General features: G+C 39.4%; 1 protein-coding gene across 3 annotated transcripts in view; it reads right to left on the reverse strand.

Moving 5' to 3' along the window:
• Positions 1-23,130, reverse strand: part of LOC103723259 (tubulin-folding cofactor D) — a 43,844-nt gene extending 20,714 nt beyond the window's left edge. The window contains exons 1-10 of one of the 3 annotated variants that reach the window (XM_008814131.3): positions 22,844-23,107; positions 22,371-22,681; positions 22,134-22,269; positions 19,169-19,271; positions 13,797-13,973; positions 7,385-7,576; positions 5,336-5,452; positions 4,957-5,061; positions 2,416-2,586; positions 2,071-2,286 (exon numbers count right to left, since the gene is read on the reverse strand). In XM_008814131.3, coding sequence (XP_008812353.2) covers positions 2,071-2,286; positions 2,416-2,586; positions 4,957-5,061; positions 5,336-5,452; positions 7,385-7,576; positions 13,797-13,973; positions 19,169-19,271; positions 22,134-22,269; positions 22,371-22,569 — 1,416 coding nt within the window. In that variant the 5' untranslated portion in view covers positions 22,570-22,681; positions 22,844-23,107. Of the gene's footprint in view, positions 1-2,070; positions 2,287-2,415; positions 2,587-4,956; positions 5,062-5,335; positions 5,453-7,384; positions 7,577-13,796; positions 13,974-19,168; positions 19,272-22,133; positions 22,682-22,843 lie in introns of all 3 variants that reach the window. The other 2 variants (XR_005509361.1, XM_008814127.4) reach the window with 2 other exon arrangements.
• Positions 23,131-23,362: the final 232 nt, after the last annotated feature.

Below are 23,362 nucleotides of genomic sequence, written 5' to 3' on the forward strand. Positions count from 1 at the left end.
ACCAAGGATCTCACTATAATGTAGTTGGAAGTGAATCTAGAGATGACCGGTAAAGGTCACCAAATTCCAAACATTTTATGGGTTTCTATGGAGGATCATTGATACTTATACTATGTTAATAGTTGGCACAAGTTAAAAGGGTTAGACAGATATTTAATTTTCTACCTCATTCCAATTCTTAAATTTTGGTCACCATCAAACAGTTCATTCATCTATTTTTGGTGCTTGACACCATATCTTGCTGTTTGTAAGTAATACCAACTCTTCTGCAAATCCAGTTTGGCTTAAACCGAATAAATCTCTCTTAGTTGAGTCTCATTTCCTCTAAAACTGAAGGTACATATTTGTTTTAGTACAAAAATGTTTCCCGCATTTTAATTCTCTATCTTTTGCTTCTCTTTGCTTCAGCTCGTATTTCTTGTTCAATTCTAGAGCAATTAAGCATGAGCTTCAAGCTTCTCTGTTTGACAAGTCTACTGCTCATTCTAAGAGTTAAGGACTGCCAACCTGAAGGAGTTTTTTCATACTTTGACTTGTAAACTCTATGGTAATTTCCCCCTTCTTATGGCCTCACTTTTTTTCTCAGGTTACAAGTTAAAAGAACTCTTAGTAAACCTAGTCAACATCACAACATTCTCGTAAGTATTAGAATATTCTTGTTCACCTGGACCCTTGTTATTTTTTATTTTATACTAATTTATAAAATTTTACAATCTCATGCAACAAATTTCCATTTTAATTAATTAAATTGATAATAAATATTCCCTATTCTACTTGGGTTAGCAAAGCTTGGATATTGAGCTCATCATGAAGATTCCACATAAATCTCCTCCAAGCCAACCATTCCTATTCGTCTAACACCAAATTTATATTGTTTTCACCATCCAATCTACAGACCTTTTTCATTTTATGAGAAATTGGATGTCAAGAAGAACTATTTTTCAACATAGTTTCAAGCATGGATTCAAGAGCTGGTCCATCCAGGCTACCTTGGATAGGATTGGCGGGAGATTGGATCCTAGGATGATTATGGTACAAATAGGTCCATACCAAGGAATGTGCAACCGAGCCAAACCGACCGGTTCCACCAGTTCCGAGCTGTACCGATAGCTCACCGGTACAGTTCCGCCATTGAAAACGGCTTGCTGCCAGAGACGGAGAAGGAAAAGAGAAAGAGAGAGCGAGCAGGGTAGGGAGGGTGAACGAGGGGGACGGCGGCGGAGGCCGCGGCCGCATCTCCTGTTTCGAAACTTGCCGACTTTACTTAAAAATTTCAAATTAAAAAATATTAATTTTTTTAAGTAAAATCGGCAAACGGCCTCACCGCCCCCCCGCAGCCTTCGCTGGCCCTCAGAGGCAAGCCGCTCGGCACGGCCCGTACCGACTCAAACCGCTGAAAAACCGGTACGGTGCCCGATACCAGTTTCTCCACCCTTGGTCCATACAAACCATAAGGTCTCGATATTAATACCAGCCAGAACCAGCCACACTAGTGGTCACGTAAACCAGCACCAACCAGGACAGAGCTGCGACCTGGTGGGAAAAGAAAGAGCATGAGGCTCTATTCCTATTTTGGCATGCAGAAGTGAGAAAAAGAGACAAGAAAAAGGAGAAGGGGAGAGGAAGAGCTTAAGGTAGGTTTTACCTTTTTTTTCCTCCAAAACACTGGTTCCAATCAGCATTAGTGGCATTATATTGTAGGATAGTATAAGGAAGAAGGGAATGTATAAGGGTTTAGGGTAGGGGTAAAACTTAGAAGGACTAGCAAGGCAATACAGCACATAGAAATTCATATAATAGCTTTGTTTGCTAAAGTGAGAGGAAAAGGATGAAGGCATTTACAAACATAGCAATATTAAAATAAGGACTAGATAACAAAAGAAAAGCTACATAAAATATGCAGCAATGTCTATCTTAGATGCCTCTCTTCACCATGAATAACAGGATTTACAATAAATAATAATAATAAACGCTTATCTAAATAAGGTGCAGATTTTCAGAAATAATATGGAAAAGATAAGAAGTCAAAGTGGAGCACGCTGACATTGTTTTATAGAAAAAGCAGAATACCCAGTGTGTTATTTTATTGCATAGTAATTCTTCGACAAAGGAATAAAGATAATCATTGTACTGAGCAATGCGAACAGCAACGTGAAGATAAGAATTTGCTCGTGAGGCAAGAGAGAAATAATCAGCTGCATTCACAATGTCAATGCCATATGGAAAAGCTCCTTGTCTTCCAACATTCTCCTGAAAAGCTGCAGAAGCTGCTCTTCTGCAATTAACCTAACATAATTGGAAAAAAATAATAATTATATCCCAACATCTTGAACAAGACCATGATGAGAGTTCTGGACAGCTGTCAACACAAGAAATCCAGAGACTCTCACTTATGGCAAAAGAAAATCTAATCACCTCTCGATCATAACAAGCAACTATTAGAAGATGTGGAGCAAGTTGCTCCAAAATGCCTTTCATATCAGAGCTGGAGTATGCGCGACCAAATGCCCAGCACACGTATGCAGCAGCATCACGTACATGAGACCCAATGCTGTGGGAACCTCTTCGTATGTCATAATGCAAGGCCTGAAAAAAACTATGCTTTTAGCAAGTACTTGCTGTTACAATACTTGTTGTCTTAAGCAATTCTTAACTTGGGTTTATGTTGCTTAAGTACTGTTAAATATCAAGCAAAGTGGATTATATGTACCCTAGTATTGTTTATAAAGAAAGTGAAGAAATATATATGCAAAGAAGCATATTTGGGCATTATTTCATATTTACTTCTATGTTGCATGGATTTGCATCATTATTGGATTTTCCAGATCAAACAAAGGAGGAATTAAGGACCTCATATATTCAAATACTCCTCCAGTAGTTGCCTAACTAGAAAGTATGCAAATACAATTCTTATAATTCAAAACAAGATTTAACTTTATCCCGCGTTGTGGTAAAACAAACATAATTAAAAATTTCCAGATGAAAGGAACAAGATTGTGAACTTAGAACCTCGATTAATGTCATCAAGATTTCTGCACATGGGGAAGCTATAGTTAGCAAGAAGCATACAAGTTAAAGTGAAGATGGTGATGGCCTAGGTGGTGACACAGGCTTAGCCTGAGGTCCGTCAAGATGCGCCTGACTGGGCCTGAGTTACCCCAAGTCTGAGCCAGGCAATTTATGCCATTCAGCCAAGCCATGCTCATGTTGCTAAGCCCAAAGATTGAAGAAATTTATACATGGTCATCACCTCCAACCATGGCCTACTTGTACTAGATCTTTCCCTCAACACCTTGTGCTCGCAGCAGCCACAACTACCCAAAAGCTTGGCACAAGCCCCACACTTCCCCATCCCACCCAACCCAAAACAATGCTCTTCTTTCATTCATATTTTTGACATAGCCAAGTCCAAATCAGACCATGTCTCTGGAAACTTAAGATGGGACCAGCTTTAGTCCTAGAGGAGTCATGAATTGGCAGCGAACAAGTAGATATATCCATACAATAAGCTTTATTTGGGTCAGCTAGTCCATAACACTTTATGATGACTGATTTCCACAAGTTTGCATATGGTGTTTCCTAGACCAAAATAAATACAAATTCAAAGAGCAACAGGTTTTTAATAAAGTCACATCATGTTCCTTAGTGCACCATCATTGGGTCTCTTTTTGGGTTAGACTAACTTCATGATCCTCACTGAACCATCATGCAATTAGCTTAATGATTGATTTCCACGATGGTTTACATATGGTGCATAGTTCGCCATACCGTACCGTACTGATTCGGTACTAGTACGAGTGACATACTAACACTCAGTACACCGAAAAGACTCCATACCGTACCGACACAATGCTAGTGTGGCACCGGCACGGAGTCTGGTACCGAGACGGCGAACCTTGATATGGTATCTTCGAGGCCAAAATAAATACAAATTCAAAGAGCAATAGATTTTTAATAAAGTTCCTTATTGAACCATCATTGGGTCTCCATTAGCCAAACTAATTTCACTGAGGTAGATTTGTACCCAAAAAAATGGTAGACCTTGACCTCAAGGACTTGGGCAGAAAGGCTTACAAGTTACAAGCTTGAACCAAAGTAGATTTGGCTGTGGAAATAGGAAACCAGCTCTGCTAAAAATTGAAGTATGAGCATTTGGGCATCTAAAAATGGCATTGTATGATCAAGTATCGTTTATCAGAAAAAAAATTATAGTATTTTAGTTTTGCTTACTCTATCTATGTCGTGCAATCTAAAATAGTGCTTGGTTGGTTTAAACATATTCATATAGACATCTGTCAGCATCAAGGCAAAAGTAGAAAGATAAGTATTAGTAAACCGCAGCAGTATCATAGTATATAAAATCAAGCTTTCATAGTTAAGATATATGTAATTTTGAGCATTCATAATTTCATATCGTAGTATGTTTTCTACCCTCTCTCTCTCCCAATGTCTCTATGGTCCACAGTAATGCCCTTGCTATTGGGTTCAAATAACCATCATAAATTGGGTCCAGTTCACCATCATAATATGTTCCAACTGCTCTGTCAAAATTATAGAGCACTCATATATTCAGACATGGTATAAATTACAATGCTTTATTCAACAAACCATGGTAAAAACCATTAGCAATAAGCCAATAAGTTCTGAGTGCCATGACATGCAGATTGGATGTATATGCCACATCAGCAACCTTTAGAAAGGTCACTCAAAAAGTTACACAGGAAAAGTGAAAGTGACCAAACTTCTTGTGAATAAACTAAAGAAATTAGCACTCCGAACTTAACAGAAATAATTCGAGAAATAACAAAATTGTAGCAAAGTATAAAGTAATGAAGTTGGAAGGAAGACGACCAAATTCCAGAAAGACCGCAAATATATGTTTCTGAAAAAATATAATATAATAAACAACTGATTTTCGAATCAGATTAGATATTCAAGATGAAAAGCACATTTTACCTCAGTTATTACAGGAACTACTTTAGGAAGACTAACAGGTAGCAGCAAGCCTCTGCGAGCCAGCTCTGCCAAAGCCAAGCAGCCTCCATGCCAGGAACCATCCCCCTGCAAAACAACAATAAATCAGAAACTCCCAAACAAAATTCCAAAGTCATTCGTTTCTCTTGGAGAAAAATGGTACATAATTGATATGATGTTGAGGAAGTGTAATTTTTTCCCCTTTTTCTGGTAGGCACATCTTCTGATGGCCAAATCAATGAGCAAAGAGTTCAAAGCACTAGAAATGAAAGGCTTCTTCGGACAACAGAAATAATAACACTTTTTTAACAACTAGCTAAAATTTCTAAAAAGCAAAACAGAAGAAGCATGGACAACAAACCTCTCCAGGTGAAAACAGCTCTAATATGGAAGACAACACCTCTTCAGAAAGGGAAGATGTCAAACGTGCAGTTATTCGACCAATGCCTTTTGCTGCAGACCAACGTACAACTGTGTCCTGCACTGTATAATAATTATAACATGCTTCAAGTAGCAATATAAAGTTATAAACAGAAACAGAACCTGAACCGGCTAAGCAACACTTCTTCTAGAGTTCTACTTTAAAAACATAAAGAAGCTAAAATATATCTTGTGAGATATGTAATTATCTCATCTAAACATTGTTAGAGATTAACTTAATCCTAACCAGCCGCTATAGCTTCACTGTTGTGGGACAGTGAATAGCTATACAGCCAAATAATGATATTTCGAAGCAACAGTCTTGTCATTATCTTCCCATTTTAAAAATGACGGACTGTTCCACCACAAGAAAAAACGGACTGTACATAATACCGTCTCAACAGTCAACTATGCAATAAAAGACCAAGTTATAATACTGTAAAAGAAGACCCTTCATGGTAACTTTTTTCATGCAAACCAATCTCTTACACATGCATGCATGAAAGCACATACATTTATGTGATGTTCCCCGAAACTTGTGTTACTAGAGCATGGTATCCTCTAACTACAAGACAATCTCCTAATCACTCTTCCACTCTTTTTCTTCCTTAGGGGAGAGTGCATGTCTGGGGTATTTAGACCTAGATACAATGGCCCTATGTTTGGCACCGTGTACTGTATTGTGTGTACTGTGTACTATTTTGCATGGCCTTTTCATGCATTCCCAAGTTCATATAAAAGCAAAGAAGATGTGGTGTTCACAAAGATGAATCATCATCAATCATGTCGACATGATTGTTCGTTTGCTTGTAAGTAGTAACTCTTATGGTTGCATGTGTTGCTGACTGCAGAGTTCATGCAAAATGTTTGTGTACCAAGAGTTCATGCAAATGAGTGTTTGCTACTGCTAATCATGGTTAATCCTAGCATATTTCTCAAATAGATTACATGGCTGCCCTAAATCAGTTCTGTTCCTACATACCAGAAAACAATGTTCCCACAACATATACTATGAACCTGCTTGGGAAACAAACATAAAGCAGTTCGGAAACATGAAAATGGCGAATGTTCAGAAACATTCCCACTGGGGCCTCTTCTCTGTTCGCCAGCTGACTAAGCATTAAGATTTAAGAGCAAGGCGAGGGGAATGAAATAATGCTCTGCTCAGTTTTTTTGATTAATTGGATTCTCATTCAGTAGCCGAGCAGAAAGGATGTTAGGACATGTTTTAGTTTCCATTATTGTATTTATGATGATAAATGTTGCCAAAGAAACAAGATATTCCTGTATTGATTGAAACTTAACATTATATCATGAGCCAAATACCTATATAGTTACATGAGAAATTCTGCTGTCCTCAATATATAAATTCTCAAAAGTTATGGTTTTAAATAACATATGTCATAGCAATAGCCACTATTTAACTGTTTCATGGTACCCCATTACGATACACATTTATATATATAAATGGCCAAATAGAATAATCGCAGTTACATAACGGACATCAGAAGAGTGCTTTTTATGGCTGTTTTTTGACCTTATCAGTGTTCATTAATAGAATAATAAAGTTAATCAATATTTACAAGTTTATGAGGATCAGTATAGACGATAGTATTGAACAATGACTTGTCAATTAGTGTCATTATTTGCTGTTGTTATGCATTATTTCGAATTATATTTAATAACAGCCACTCTAAGACAGTAATAAAATTAATAAAGATATTTTTAAATTTTTAAGCCAAATAACAATTCTTTTATTACATAATAATGACCAATGACAGTCTTGTCCAGTCATTTCATATTTCTAACAGCATTACTAAAACCTTGTTCAAAACAGTGATGCAGCATTTTTTTTTAAAAAAAGAAGATTTTCACAACTTTTAAATGACTTATCTTGCACATACAGGAAGATAAAGCTCAACTTTTATTTTCACAAATTTACACTAAATCAGAAGAAACAGGATGGCAGAATTTTGACACACATACATACCCAATCTCTTAAACCAGAAAGTAACAGCTCAATTATCTCCTCCACAATTTCTGGAACATCCATATCCTCTTCTTCTAGGCAAATTGCATTTTGTGTATTATTGCAATTGTCCGCATGTTGACCATAGTTAGTTGAAGAACTTCTTCCAGCAGCATTCAGCAAAAGATTTTCTCCTAATGAGCTATTTTTTCCCTGCATGAAGAAGCTAATAGATCAATCAAAAGAAAGCCCATGCATCTACATATGGAGAAACCAAACAGGTTACTGCTACTAAAGTTGCCTCTTTAGATAATTTTGCATAAGCATGATATGAGAATCATCATGATCTCTTCTACTACTCCATCATCTTAAGATACATATGATGACCAATCCCATGTAAACTAACTGAAGATATGAAATTTTACATAAACGAGTGGAGTGTGCATAATTTATGAGGAAAATAAAGATGACGCAATCGGAAGTTCTGTAAAATATAAAGCTGAAGGCATTAGCTAAAGCTTCAGTAGTAAAATGCAATGGCAGGAAAACCATATGCACCAATCATATCTATAATGTCGAGCAATGAAAACTGCAGAACAAGCTAGCTTGATCATTACTGCATGTTATAACATATGGGGCACCTTAGTGACAAAAAATGTAACCTTGGTAATTGCTGCAAAAATTAAGTTGCTTGCACTAGGATTTTCACTTGACCAAGTGGACCTCTATAAAGACACGGAACAGATGCAGCCAAGCCAAATAGCTGTGACAAGCATACCTGCTACCACGAGATACAGATCTCATAGGAGTCATCTTGGTACTTCAGCTTGATACGAACCTACAGCTTGATCTTGGAAGAAACAAGTGGAAACACAGGACTTGAGTAAGTCCAAAAACAGGAAGAGGTAGATTCTTAATTGCACTCTTCTATCTTTTGTTTTTTATTTAACAATAAGTTAACGCTTTATTTCCAAACACAGGCATTTAGCAATGTGCTTTATTATCTAATAAATTTGTAGCATGTGTCATAATCATATGATACACAAATGTCATAGAACTAGAATGAAAGGATTGCACCATACACTCACATGCATACACAAGTGCAGGTGCCCACACATAATTAGTTATGTGAGCTCATACTCTTGAACCCTCCTACAAAGAGATTCTTAGAGAAGAATCATCAAAAGAACATGCTCTCCCAATAGTATTATTTGATATGAGAAACTATTAGTTTATATACATTTCATAGAGATTCAACTATATAGGGGTGCAACATGGCTTAAGGAACTAGAAATTGAACAAGAAATTGAATTTGCGAAAGCATACTCTTGAAGAATGCATTTCAGTTTGTAGGCCTTATCCCGAATAACAAGTCTAAGAGGTTGTTACAGTGCAAACATCTTGTGAATCTTCATGGAGGTATGTATTCTTCACATCTTGTGAATCTGAAAATATTGCAAAAGAAGAGAATGGCAATATTGGAATTCCTTCATGGGATATCTAGATTGGAGAATCAGGTTAATGAGCAAACATGGATCTACCCACCAATAGTTTGACAATTTTTATTTCCCCAAGTTCATCTAACAAGAGAACAAGTAAAGAATAACTAAGGTACAACATAAGCACTTCTTAATCCTATTAGCACCATCCAGCTCACAACTGTCACGCCCCAACCTCTGCGAGGCACGTGAGGCACCTAGTGCCCACATGGGGGCCACATGAGGGGGGAACACGGGGGCTCCCCTGCCAGATATTGTCCGGTTCTGGGGCTTCACGCAAGCGTCCTTCACCCCTCCCCGGTTTTGTTTTCCACCCAAAACGCGTCTGCAGGATTTGGAGACACCCGCCTCATATGCCCAGGCTCTGGAACGAGTCTTTCCGATGTGGGACTATTGGGCCTCACACCCTTCCCACCATCGGACAAGAGCCGTCCTCGGCTCTGATACCAAATGTCACGCCCCCGCCTTTGCGGAGCACGTGAGGCACCCAGTGCCCACGTGGGGGGCCACATGAGGAGGGACCGCGGGGCTCTCCTGCCAGATATTGTCCGGTTTCGGGGCTTCACGCAAGCGTCCTTCACCCCTTCCCGGTTTTGTTTTCCACCCAAAACGCGTCTGCAGGATTTGGAGTCACCCGCCTCATATGCCCAGGCTCTGGAACGAGTCTTTCCGATGTGGGACTATTGGGCCTCACACCCTTCCCACCATCGGACAAGAGCCGTCCTCGGCTCTGATACCAAATGTCACGCCCCCGCCTCTGTGAGGCACGTGAGGCACCAAGTGCCCACGTGGGGGCCACATGAGGGGGGAACACGGGGCTCCCCTGCCAGATATTGTCCGGTTCTGGGGCTTCACGCAAGCGTCCTTCACCCCTCCCCGGTTTTGTTTTCCACCCAAAACGCGTCTGCAGGATTTGGAGTCACCCGCCTCATATGCCCAGGCTCTGGAACGAGTCTTTCCGATGTGGGACTATTGGGCTTCACACCAATGTCACGCCCCCGCCTCTGTGAGGCACGTGAGGCACCAAGTGCCCACGTGGGGGCCACATGAGGGGGGAACACGGGGCTCCCCTGCCAGATATTGTCCGGTTCTGGGGCTTCACGCAAGCGTCCTTCACCCCTCCCCGGTTTTGTTTTCCACCCAAAACGCGTCTGCAGGATTTGGAGTCACCCGCCTCATATGCCCAGGCTCTGGAACGAGTCTTTCCGATGTGGGACTATTGGGCCTCACACCCTTCCCACCATCGGACAAGAGCCGTCCTCGGCTCTGATACCAAATGTCACGCCCCAACCTCTGCGAGGCACGTGAGGCACCTAGTGCCCACATGGGGGCCACATGAGGGGGGAACACGGGGGCTCCCCTGCCAGATATTGTCCGGTTCTGGGGCTTCACGCAAGCGTCCTTCACCCCTCCCCGGTTTTGTTTTCCACCCAAAACGCGTCTGCAGGATTTGGAGACACCCGCCTCATATGCCCAGGCTCTGGAACGAGTCTTTCCGATGTGGGACTATTGGGCCTCACACCCTTCCCACCATCGGACAAGAGCCGTCCTCGGCTCTGATACCAAATGTCACGCCCCCGCCTTTGCGGAGCACGTGAGGCACCCAGTGCCCACGTGGGGGGCCACATGAGGAGGGACCGCGGGGCTCCCCTGCCAGATATTGTCCGGTTTCGGGGCTTCACGCAAGCGTCCTTCACCCCTTCCCGGTTTTGTTTTCCACCCAAAACGCGTCTGCAGGATTTGGAGTCACCCGCCTCATATGCCCAGGCTCTGGAACGAGTCTTTCCGATGTAGGACTATTGGGCCTCACAACAACTATCATATATTTTGCCTCGATGAATACAACCTCACTCTGTTTGAAGATTATCATCATGATTTTTCACTAGTACCTTATAAGGTGCTAGGAGATGGAAGAGCTAGTCTTTGAACAGAAGAGTTTCACTTGTGAATGTGGTTCGCTTCTAGGAATTGGTAGGTATGGCCCATGGTGCCATGTGGTAACCAAAGATTAGTTCATCTTAACAGAATACTTCTTCAACGGTTCCCAACCTCTCTCGAGGTTTATTGAGCATTGCACTGAGGCTGAATTTTGGCTGATAAAGATTTTATAACCAGAATGTAACTGTGGGATTTTGAAAATCACTTCCAAGCAAGGTCCGTTGTACCGACCGACCGACGTACCGGTAGGCACCGGTACCGTACCGGTTCGGCTGGTTCAGGCCAAAAGCCAAAAAAAATTTGTGATCAGTACGGGCCGGTACCGATTTGGTACGGACCGGTACCGATTGCAAATAGTCGGAACCGAAAAATATAGCTGTACCATACCGGTTTCGTCCGGTACCGTTACGTACCGACCCGTACCGATCGATACGGCAGACCATGCTTCTAACTTTGTTCCTCCACCTTAACGTCCAACAGGAAAAAGGAAAAAAATGATATTTTTCTTTCCCCTGCATTTATATATACTAGCTCGCTCTCAGACCACTGCACATACCCACCATTTGTTTTTTGTATATAAAGTTGAATCTGCTGAATCCACGATGAACTGAGGATCTTCGTCACACAGATGTTAAAAAAGATAATAAGCCCTCTGTTTGCAAAACATTCTTGTAATTATTTTAAGAGAACATTTACAACAATTGGCCTGTGCACTGATGCTTCCAATTTCCCAAGCAACCGAAAGGAGAAAAATAGAAAAAGAACATTGCACATTTTAGCCTTTTTAGCAATTATTAATGTATATAATGCAGGGAGACCATGTGAACGGTTATAGTAGCAGGAAACTTCTATCTAAAATACTGCATTAGCTTCGCAACCTCTCAGGAAACTTGCTCCGGCACCAGCTTCCTAAGTGCTTCCATTCTTTCTTCTTTCCATTGATAGGTTTCCTTCCCTACACCTGTACGGTTGTACCCAAATCTGCTCCTGGACAGTTCTTATAGGTAATTAAGCTCCTCTTTGTGGCAGGTTTGTCCATCTAGCATAAAGAAAAGATCTCCACACCAGAATAATCATGGAATCCACATGTCCAATGAGTAAACAATGGTAGAGATATATTTCAGATTTGATTGGTATCTCTCCTCGCAGAACATGAAGGAAATAAAGGAATAGCAAAAATTAAATATATAAAAGATGTATGGATTGCAGTACACCAATACCATGCCATGACTTAGTCTCGTACAGCAGTACTGGATCTAGTTCCTTGATCCATTTAAAGGAAGAATAGCCAGATATTGAAGTATCCAACAAGTTAACAAGGGCAGAGATATATTTCAGATTTGATTAGCATCTTTCCTCGCAGAACAGGAAGAAAATAAAGGAATAGCAAAGATGAAATATATAAAAGATGTATGGATTGTGGTAGTCCAATACCATGCCATGACTTAGGCCCCGTTTGGGGGAGCTATTGGCAGTAGAGCTTTTAGAAGTGGAGCTTTTGGAAGTAGAGCTTTTATAAAAAGTTGTTTGTTGTTTGGTAACTATATTTCTAAAGTATCGTACCGCTTTAACATGTGTTTGGTAAAGAAATAGAGAAAGTACTTTTGATATGACAAAATAACCATAAAGAACATTGCATAATATTATACAACAGAGCATAATACAATATAATATATATTAATACATAAACATATGATATAGTACTGTAATGTAATATAATATTATTATAATATAATAATATAATATTTTATACTATAGCATAATAATTTAATATAATATTAAATTATTTAACATAACATATCAATGTATTATGATATAATGTAATATAATATTATATCTATAGTATAATACAATAATAAAGGTATAAAATATTATAATTATTAGCTATAACAAATTTTTTATACTATAACAATTTTTTTAACTAGGTTATAAAATTGTTTAGCAATTATTAAAGAAAAATTTTGTGTAATTATTATATTTTATCATAGGTATTTTGGTCGAAAAAATAGCTTCCCAACCGAACCTAAAAGTGCTTTTCCGGAAAGCTCCAAAATGGAGCTTCTCCCAAAAAGTTGTTTTTAGCTTTCTGAAAAAAACTAAAACAGCTTTTCGAAATTTTTACCAAACACCCATATTTTATCTAAAAGTGCCAAAAAGTGCTTTTTGGCCTTCCAAAAGCTCTCCCAAACGGGGCCTTAGTCTCATACAGCAATACTGAATCTAGTTCCTTGATCCAATTAAAGGAAGAATAGCCAGATATTGAAGTATTGCCTACCTAAATACAACTACACAGGTTGTCAAGCGAGCAATGTCATAATGGAATAGAAAAAGAACATCTAGAAAGAATGGGAGAAAAAAGAAGAAAGAAAGAAACAAGGGCTCAAAATCTGATATCTCAAGTTATGCACCCCCTTTTGATATATGCCCTACATAGTTTAATACATTATTTAAAATAGACGTTCAGCTAAAAAAGAATATGCCTACATACAAGCTCAGAATATCACAAACAAAGAATAGAAAGTGAGATACACTTTGTATCTTCAACACTTCAACCAAGTTAGGCCACATTCAGAGAAAACTTATTCAAGCAGCCAGGTTCTTTCAAACATTTCAACCACAACATAATTATTTTAGAAATGCACCTTTCAGTCCACTCAACAAAATAGCCACACTTAAACGAGTTCATCATGGCCAGGCCATTTATTATTGATCTTAATAACCCAAAAGGCTAGAAGTGAGACCAAACATACAAAAGCACACTTTAGCACCATCCTAGGAAATCAGATATGGATAGAGAAACAAGTGTAAAGCAACTCGAACCTGGCAACAGAAAAAGTAACATGATACCTCTAAAAAAGCCAATATGAAATAAAAGTTTGCTGGTGTCTGATATAGCTAAAAAGTCTGACTATGTAGTGAACAAAGTACAACTATATATAATAAGCAGAAGATATATTATCTCAACAACTAAAAAGATGTTTAAGACAGTGACAAACCATATAGCGCCATGTTGGAGAACGATGAGGCAAACAAGTTAAACCAACACGTTGTGATAATTTAACCAAAAATTTTCTAAGTAAAGAACTCCGAGTTGCAGTTGTAGACTTCATCAGGAGGGAACTATCATTCCAGGTTGTAGAAACCACATCGAGCAGGATTTTTCGACTTCCAACCTGCATCACTAATATTAGCAATCACATGAATAAAATTACGTATAAAATTACAATAACTAAGTTGAAAGACCAGAAGATATGTGATAGATTATACTAAAATTCCTAAAAGCATTTCATTGTTGGCTTAAGAAAGAGACACAAGAAAAGGTGTGAAAACCACTCATAAAGGCAGCTCTTATAACTGGCAGAAGAAAAAAAAAGGATACATCCAAGAATATAATTCTATCTTCATTGTGTTAACATATGCACAACTAAAGTGGAAGATTGCAGAGGTTAAGGAAAAAAACAGTTCCGTAACAAAGAGCTATTATCATGTAATTATAAGAAAATAATTCAAGTTCCACAGAATAAATGTGGTTTTCAGGGTTAGTTAATAGCTAAAAGGAATTTATAGCCTAACTGAAACCATGGCAACACAATATTGGTCCTGCTATAAGATTGATGAACTAGACCATTTTTTCTCTATATATGCTGCATGACAACTCTTGCAAAACAAAGGGTTCAACTGCAGCATGAAAAAAAGAACAATATCTAATGTCTAAGTTAAAGAATATTACCATTAAACCAATCATAGTAGATTGTTAATTGTTTATCTTCCATGAAGACAACAGTAATTTATATGTCGAGCATGCTCTATTTTCATTTATAATAGCCAGAAACAAGCAAGTCCTTCATAAGGTGATATTAAGAATCTCCAGTTTGTTGATATCAATATCTTTGATGTCAAGATTGACAATTGACTACATGCATTGAATGCTTAAGCATAAAGCCAGGGGAAATGAACCTTGTTTAAAATGTAAAAAAAAATTGCAATAAACCTGTATCATTAATGTAGGATCTCACTCCATATCCAAGTGTATTAATCATTATCCAGTGCGGCATAATAGCATGGCTGGTACTTGTTAGACTTAGACCCACATTTTTTTTATTACATAAAATCTCGTTAGATTTAAAGTCTCCTAGCGGTGTTAATTTGTTGTTAGTTTTTGGCTAGGAATAGTTAGAGTGGTAATACAATATTTTGAAAGATACACCAGTAGAGATGTTAAAGCATAACCCAGAGGATTCATAGTCTATGCCAATGTATGTATTAAGCAAAAGTTGCAAGCAACAAAGTTTTTATCACAATGGCATCATAAAGTTAGATATTTTAGGTGTGTGTGTTTCATGGGTTAGGGGAGGGAAACCTAAGGTCAAGTATAATTGAGTGTACTTCCCTTGAGACTATGGCCGACAACTCTCAGCACTGAGGCGGGGGAGGGTCTCCGAGTTTCCGATCTGCTCCGACCAGGAGGGGCCGAGTGGGATAGTGACAGGCTGGGCCAGCTGTTTGGAGAGCATCTAGTAAAGCGGGTTTGGTCGATTCCCCTTCCGGGGTCCGGAGGTCCAGATGTCAGAGTCTGGAGCACCACCAGTAGAGCGAGCATTGGGGTCGGTGATGTTGCCCGGCTTATTCAGCCAGGTACACAGCCGGGGCTAGACTGTGGCTGGGTGTGGAGGTTTGGGCTACACCAGAGGGTTGCTCTTTTCCTCTGGAAGGTGGCCTGGGCGCGATTGCCGACATGCTCAGAGCTGTGTAGACGCGGTATGGGCCTTTCCCCCTCATGCCCGGACTGTGGGGTGGACAAGTCGGTGGATCATGTTCTATTCCACTGCGCATGGGCGAGAGGTGTTTGGAGTCTGACTGGGATCCCGGAGGATACCTGGAGGAGTAGGGAGTTTTACTTAGAGGAGGTTCGGCTTTGGGCTGGTTCTGCTCGGATGCAGGGATTGGCTATTAGGGCGTCCTGCACAGCGTATCAGATATGGTTGGCCAGGAACGCCCGGGTGTTTGGTGAGCGTCGGTTGTCCCTACGTTTCGTGATGGAGCGGGCCTGTGCTCAGGCGACAGAGATTATCCAGGCAGAGCCAGCTCATAGACCTTTGATAGCTCGGGACATCTGGGGATCCCACAGTGCTTCGGCAGCTCCACATAGGGTATTCTTTACCTGGGAGCCCCCACCCCCGAGTTTCCTCAAGGTCAATTTTGATGGCTCTGTCTGGAACGGTGGTAGGAGGGGAGGGGCCGGTTTTGTTGTTAGGGGCCCGACGTCGGATGTGGTGGCAGCAGGGGGCCGTCAGATTTTTGATATTTCGGTCCCAGGGGCAGAGTTGCGAGCGGCCTGGATGGGCTTGTCCTACGTGCGGCGAGTACTTCGAGCGAGTTCGGTTCTTCTGGAGGGCGACTCGGTTACGGTGATTAGCTGGATTCGCAGGGTCCCGGTTGGTCACGGAGGTGCTCATCCTCTGCTTCGTGACATTTGGATGATGGTGAGAGAGGGTGTTACGCTACAGGCTATGCATGTATATCGTGAGGCCAATGGGGCGGCCGATTGGGTGGCCGCGTTTGTTGCGAGCCACTCTGGAGGCACCCTATGGGCTGGGGAGAGAGAGATGCCCGAAGCACTTCGGAACATTTTGTATTCTGACTCTTTAGGGTGTATTCGTACCCGTGATGTATGAAATGCCCGTTTAAGCAAAAAAAAAAAAAAAAAATGCATTTTTTTTGGTGCATCTAAGTAAATGCCATGATACATTAAGGTTTCTTACATACGAAACGGATACAGTACCTATCATAAAATTGATTGAGTGTCAAATATATATTGTCAGATTTTGTCTCTGTTTTATGTTTAACATTATGGAATCTGAAAAAGGAATGGTGCAGGAGAGATATGAAAGTATTTTCCTAAGGAGAGACGGTACAAAAGGGAAGAAAGCAAGAAAATAATTAACTAGAAAGTGGTAGAAATCAAGGGGAAATATTATCTTCTGCAGATGCATTCTTTGAGGAAAAGTTCAATTCAAAAAACTGCAGAGAATAAGATGTTAAAATGCATCGGGAATAACAATCATGAACACAACTACTAAAGATCTAGTACATGCGCATCTTCATCATACTACACACACACACACACACATATACATATATATATATATGGGCAAAATACAGCAGTATGTATTGCTGCTCGACTGTCGTGTGTATCAGTCTGTGCTGTTCGCCAGAGACCAGTGTAAAGCAAATATGAACCATGATAGCCTCCTTAAGTGTTTTCTCTTATGTTTTTCAAATGAAATTGTTGGACCTCATTTTTAGTTAAAGTATCATCCTTCATGATTTTGAAGGCTCAATCTTCGAACCAAACATTTTTATGATGTGAATCATCGTTCTACATCATATCAAAGTACAGAAATCATCTTTAACAAAGAAAAAGCAAGCTATTATCAGTTCATCTATATAACTTCATGCATCTTTGCTTGAACAGACTTTATTATTGTTGCTAATGCATTAATTTATTGCTGCTAATTCATTAACTGAATCAATTTTAAATTATGTGCATATCATTAGATCATGCATGTCAAGAAAAAAAAAAGTGTTCTTTTGATGTAAATATTGTTAAGAAGTTCTCATGTCATTGTAGATATCCCCAAGAGACTTTATTCATAACACATTATATAAATTCACAAGGCCTTATAAGTGAACAAATGACATACATAATCTAGGTATAAGTTTCTGAAGCACCTAGAACACATTAAAGATTGTAATTTAATCAGACAGTAAATTGAGCATATACATGCACAATCATGTACACAAGTGTGTACACATGCATTGATGCACAGAATGCTTGGAGACACAAATAAATGTGAACAGAAACATATTTTTCTTTCCTGTTCAAGGGATCTAAAAGAAGAGTTTAAAATAGAGATAAAATTGGAATAAATGTCTATGAACATCAACATGAAGAATGAGTGGATCAAAAGAATTGATGTATCTGGTTTTGGATTGCGAAGAACATTATCTTCTTGCGACCATGCAAGAGATAATCACTAGTCAAGTATTGCTAAAACTGATGCGCAAGTTCTTTCTTTCTTGAGTCTCAGGGTTCTACATAAACTTCAAGTCCTGACATTAGATACTTGAAGTTTCATTATTTCCACTTTTATAGGATGCTGGCTTATTATGCTCCAGAACTCCGTTTCCTGTTGCTTTCATACATCCTCATGACTCATCTACATAACCTGCAACCACTCCAATTTAATATGATCTTTACCTATGATAATACGATGTGGAGGAATCTGTAGAGTTTTGAATAAAGTGTAGCAGGAGAGAAAGGTTTGTTGGAGAAGACGGACAACTAAAAAAAAAATCAGATAGCATAGAACATATAGGAGTAATGTTGCGTCATGTTGTAAAGCTGGAACATACATATGCCTTGCAATTTAAAAGCAAAGCTCCCAAAGAAACTATTCAGATAGTTTACATATAATATAATAAAGTCACTAGGGACTGCCTCGCAACTGGCACTGATATGAACTATATAACATGGAGGGATAGGACTCCTGCTAGTACTTGGGTTTGCAACAACACCACTACTTGAACTATTACACCAAAAAGAAATTATCCTGCAGCTTCTCTCGTCTGGTTAAATGAACCAACTTGTCCCTGAAACCATGAGCAAAAAAGGCAGAGAAAGTGATTGAAGCTTGATAACCATGTTCAACCTGATATCGGCACTTCCCTCCAGCAAATACAGAAGCAAACCAGCTCCACCTTCTTACATAATGCTTTCAAGAAATCTTGTGTATCAAGTGATGCACTTAGGTTTTGTCCTACCATATTTAGTACACGTCATTTTATCCTATCCAGAAAGGATGATGCAACTTTAACGTGTTGGAATGGATTAACTGCATACAGGTCCAAATAATATAAATTCCATAAAACAAAAGACTAGCTTACACCAACAACTCTAAAGATTGTATCTATGCATCAGTTTCTTTCTCTTAAGAAGAAACAGAATTTGTAGCAGCTACCACATATGTGTATCCGTTTTAAGTGAAGAGACAAAACAGGCAGCAGACTGGCCTGCAAGATGGAGCGAGCATAAATACATATCACATGGCAGCAATCTTATAAATGATGTGCTAAGGCTGGTTTTTCTGTATATTTTCAGAAGGTCCCCTATAAGATGGAATGGAATCTAGCCTAAAGTCTGAGTTTTTATACCTTCTTAAGAAAAAGAAGAGACCAAAAATGAACCTTGAGGCCTCATTTTTATTTCGTAGTGAAGAATCTGGACATTTCTAGAAATTACAACATGCATATTTTACTTTTCATCGAAAAAGGAAAGAAAATAAAAGAAAAGAGTAAACAAACAGACCTTGAATATTGATGCTAGAGCTTCAACCACACCAAGTAACCTAAAGTGGTCGACAACATCATCAGTTACAGATAACAGGACTTCATGTGCCCATTCAGTAAAACTGAGGATAAATCATGAAGAATGTGGAGTTAGCCTGTGCTTAAACTCAAACCAGTCATATACTTCAAACCGACATATAATTAAATTTCTAAGCATAAAAATGTAGAAATCCTATTCATGAAGTATAAAAAAAACAGATAAACAGTAGCAACCAAAAAGTTTAAAATTATAAGTAACTCGCACTATGTTTACAAAAGTTCTAGCTCTAAACAAGCAATATAATAGGAAAATAATCAATGCATTTGAGAAATTGACAGTGAGCAAGTTAAATGATGTGATTAACATTTCTCTTTCCTGTCGACTTCTTCGACTATGGATTTCGAGGTACGTCAGTCCGACTTCCCTGTGTTAAGCATATAGCCATTCCTTTCTATCAGTAGTTGGGAAGTATAAACCCCGGCTATCTACTAAGAGCTACTAGGAGCTTACTAGCTATCTGGGTAATGCTCTAAACCGTCGAATCACGATCTTTAGCAAGTTTGAAATGAAGTCTGGATTTTGGCAAATCCGGATTGCTGAAAAAAGGACAGGTATCAAATGGTAGACCCGCAGGAGCCCCCCATCTTCGCAGCTCTGTGGTCCCAAGGAGCGAATAGTCAATCTTCTCTCAGGGAAAAAAATGATAGTCAATATTTCATCCCATGTTCTGGCTGGTAAGTTAAACTTCTAAGGATGAGGGGGGGTTTATCATATATAGCATAAGGACATTGTCTTGTTCATTTTACCAGCTTCATAAATGTAAGCCAACTGTTTGACACTCGACACTATCCTCTTGACAACCATCTTATCTATATTTTCCTTAATGGCATCATTTATTGTAGTTATTACTAGGATCAATGTGAATTTTGACAACCAACTATCGTGTACAATCCATCTCCATGTAGCCCCTAGAAGACATCGCATATGAGAGCAAAGGGTGCAATCCTATACCACATATAGTTATTAAATCAGATGATTCTTGGGCCAGTATATATCAGATAACTGTTCTACATCCATTATTATCCATTTACCATCTTTTCATAAGCTAAAGCAAGTGTAGCACACCATACAGGAGATTTAAGCCACCAAAGCCTCACCATCGCTTTCATGAATCTTCCATATGTGTGCCAACTTTTTATTCTCTGATAGTTCTTACCTTTAACATGGACTATATTAATGAGTTTTCTTAACACAGGTCAATGCAACTCCTAGAGCTTCTCTCATGTACTCTGCATAACCTTAACTGTTGTGGATTTACATAATGTCATGCAAGAGTTATTTTTAGGCACCCTTCATTACCTAATATCCTAATATGTGTCATGTTGTTTAAATGTTGTTGTGGGCTTTGAAATTTTCTCTTGGTATCAAGTGGCAGATGGAGATTACACACTCTCATGTCTCCACTAATAAATGAATCTTCATAATACATCTCGTAAACTATACATATATATAATGAAACCAGATGGCTACATATCATACATATGGAAAGTAATTAGATGGTGATTCAAAGGCTTACAATGAATAAGAATCACATGAAAGAAAACAAAAGAAAGGGAAAAAAAAAGAGAGATTCTATGACCAAACCAATCTAAGCCTCTCTCTCTGTCCCTTTCTCTCTAAGTGTGGTTGTTTTTTGTGTGAATTATGGGGAATGATGTTAACTTGATGTCACTTGCAAAAGAAGCCCAAATTATGAATTAGTATAAATTCAGCTTGCAAATGGCCAAGATAGTGCTTAGTGCTGAGGGAGAAGATAAAATGCTCATAAGGACACCTGGGTAGATTATATTGGAACGTTAATAGCATTTCAAATATCAAATTAAAAAAAAAGTATCAAAGATAAGAAGTAAGGTTTGTCGTCTCGATACCGAACTCTGTACTGGACTACCGATGCCACACTAGCACAATATTGGTACGATATGGTGCCGAATTTTTTTAGTGTTCCGAGTGGCGGTACGCCATCCGTACCAGGTACCGGTACCGACCGGTACGGTACTAGCTCGGTTCAGGCTAGTACGGCATACCTTGGGTAAAAATTATCCAGAAAAAAATAAAATAAGAAACAATTTCATGTCAATTGTCGACTTATCTAGTGTAATATGGCATAATAACTGGTATTATTACAAACTTTCCTAACAAAGTCTACAACAATATTGCTTGATCATCCAGAAAAAGAACATGGGTGATATCTTAAGTGACCTAATGCAGCAAAACACTATAAATGATGAATAATCGATGTAGCCTCAGAAAAAAAAAAGCAAATCAAGAATTAATGAAACTTGCAATTGATAATTGAGGTTGTTGAGCGCTAACAAGAATCATAGTTAGAGTGATCCAATAGATACAGGATTCACAAGTCATTGCAGTATGTAATGCAAGTCTCAAACAGGGATTCGGTGATGATTCAACATATCATCATAGGGGCAATGATGAGTAGCATAGATTGTTTCTATTAGAAACAGAATCATGTAATGAGGGAAAAGGAAAAATGCATAAGCTAGGAAGAAACCCATCCTTGAAGTTGTTTAAATTAAACTCAAAAGTCAAAGGATATTATTGGCAAGAATAAATTTCCTCTGAATGGATATCCTTCCTCAAGCCCCTCAACTCTGTTATAAGTCCATGCCATATGGAGAAAGAATACTTTGATGTATATTAAATAAGTATAATGCATGTAATATGTAAGCATATGTTGTTGCATAAATGTGAATCTTTCTTCAATCAGAACAAGATGAAGCTACACAGATCCCGCAACATTATTTGCATCTGAAGTTCTGGGCGTAATCAGAAACTAGAACAGGCTTAAGCTCCCATGTTACCCATACTGTTAACAACATAGGCAGAATTTGTATGAATATATAAGGTGTGTGTAAGAAGAAAGAACCTGTTAAAAGCCTTTGGCATGTCTGGACGAGTGAGGAGCCTCGCGAGCAACAATCCTGATATCCTACGCATAGGACCAGCACTTGAAAGATAATCCTTGCAAATCTCCAATATCCTCGTAACCAGTGGTGAAGGCTCTGATCCACCCAGATAATTACTATTTGCAATACTGGTATCTACTGAAGTGATATCAAAAGGAATCAAAACAAGAATATAAAGCCACAGGAGCACGACGCACTTCGTCTCCATCTCTCCAGTGCTTTCTTGTCGCAGCGACGTCGCCGGTTTTGTTTGGTGGCACTTTTCCAAAAGTGCAACTGCAACTTCAAGATCCGAGACCTGATGGGGAAAGAACTTGATAACACTCTTGTATCCGCAGACAGTAACAAGCGAATAGATAATGATGCACAGAGGCTTGATGATCTCGAGAATCTCATCGGAGGTGGCCGCGAGCTGCATCGTTTTTGAGCGCACTACGAGCATCAGAGGAGAAACGATGCTCTCCAGGTAAGGCTCCAGCAGCTGACCTTGCTCTTGATACTTGTCCATCTGATTTACAACGAGGATAAACAGATAAAACTGGAAAATCTTGAAGTATACAAGGGTTTTTGTTTCTTTTCTTAGGATTTTAGGGATTAGAGAGATGAGGAAGGGCGAAATCTTGGAGAATGAATGAGATTTAGAGAGGGGGAGGAAGAGGAAAAGGATTACGATTAAGCGGATCTTGCGGACATCGGAGGGGTCGGAGACGCCGCCATTGGAGACGATGCGGTCGAGAAGGGACTTGACAAGCTCCCATTCTTGGAGGAAGTACCGGAGGACGACGCTCTCCTTGGAATCATGTTCGTCGTCTTCTTTGGCGTCCAGAGGGGAGGCGACAACGGAGGTGGCGTCGACGGCGTCTTCCATGGGGGAGTTGCGAAGTCTGACGGCGGTTGTCCCTCTCTTCTTGATTCTTGAAGCTAAAGAGCCGATCGGGCGGTGGCCACTCGGCATCAGGCTTCCGGTTCAATTTATAATGCAAAGTGGCCGTCGGGGCTCACGGGTCTCCAGGCCGGAGGGTGTTTCTAAATAGGGTCTGACCGGGTTCAGAGAAGGCGAGCAGACCGGATCAAACGGAAGGCTCTGTTTGAAAACTTGAAATTGAGGACAAAATGGAAGAAAAAATTAAAAATTTTAATATTTGGAAGGTTTTTAGTGAAGGAAAAAAAAAAAAAAAAAAAAAAAAGA

This window comes from Phoenix dactylifera, chromosome 2 (genome assembly GCF_009389715.1).
Source record: "Phoenix dactylifera cultivar Barhee BC4 chromosome 2, palm_55x_up_171113_PBpolish2nd_filt_p, whole genome shotgun sequence".
NCBI lineage: Eukaryota > Viridiplantae > Streptophyta > Magnoliopsida > Arecales > Arecaceae > Phoenix > Phoenix dactylifera.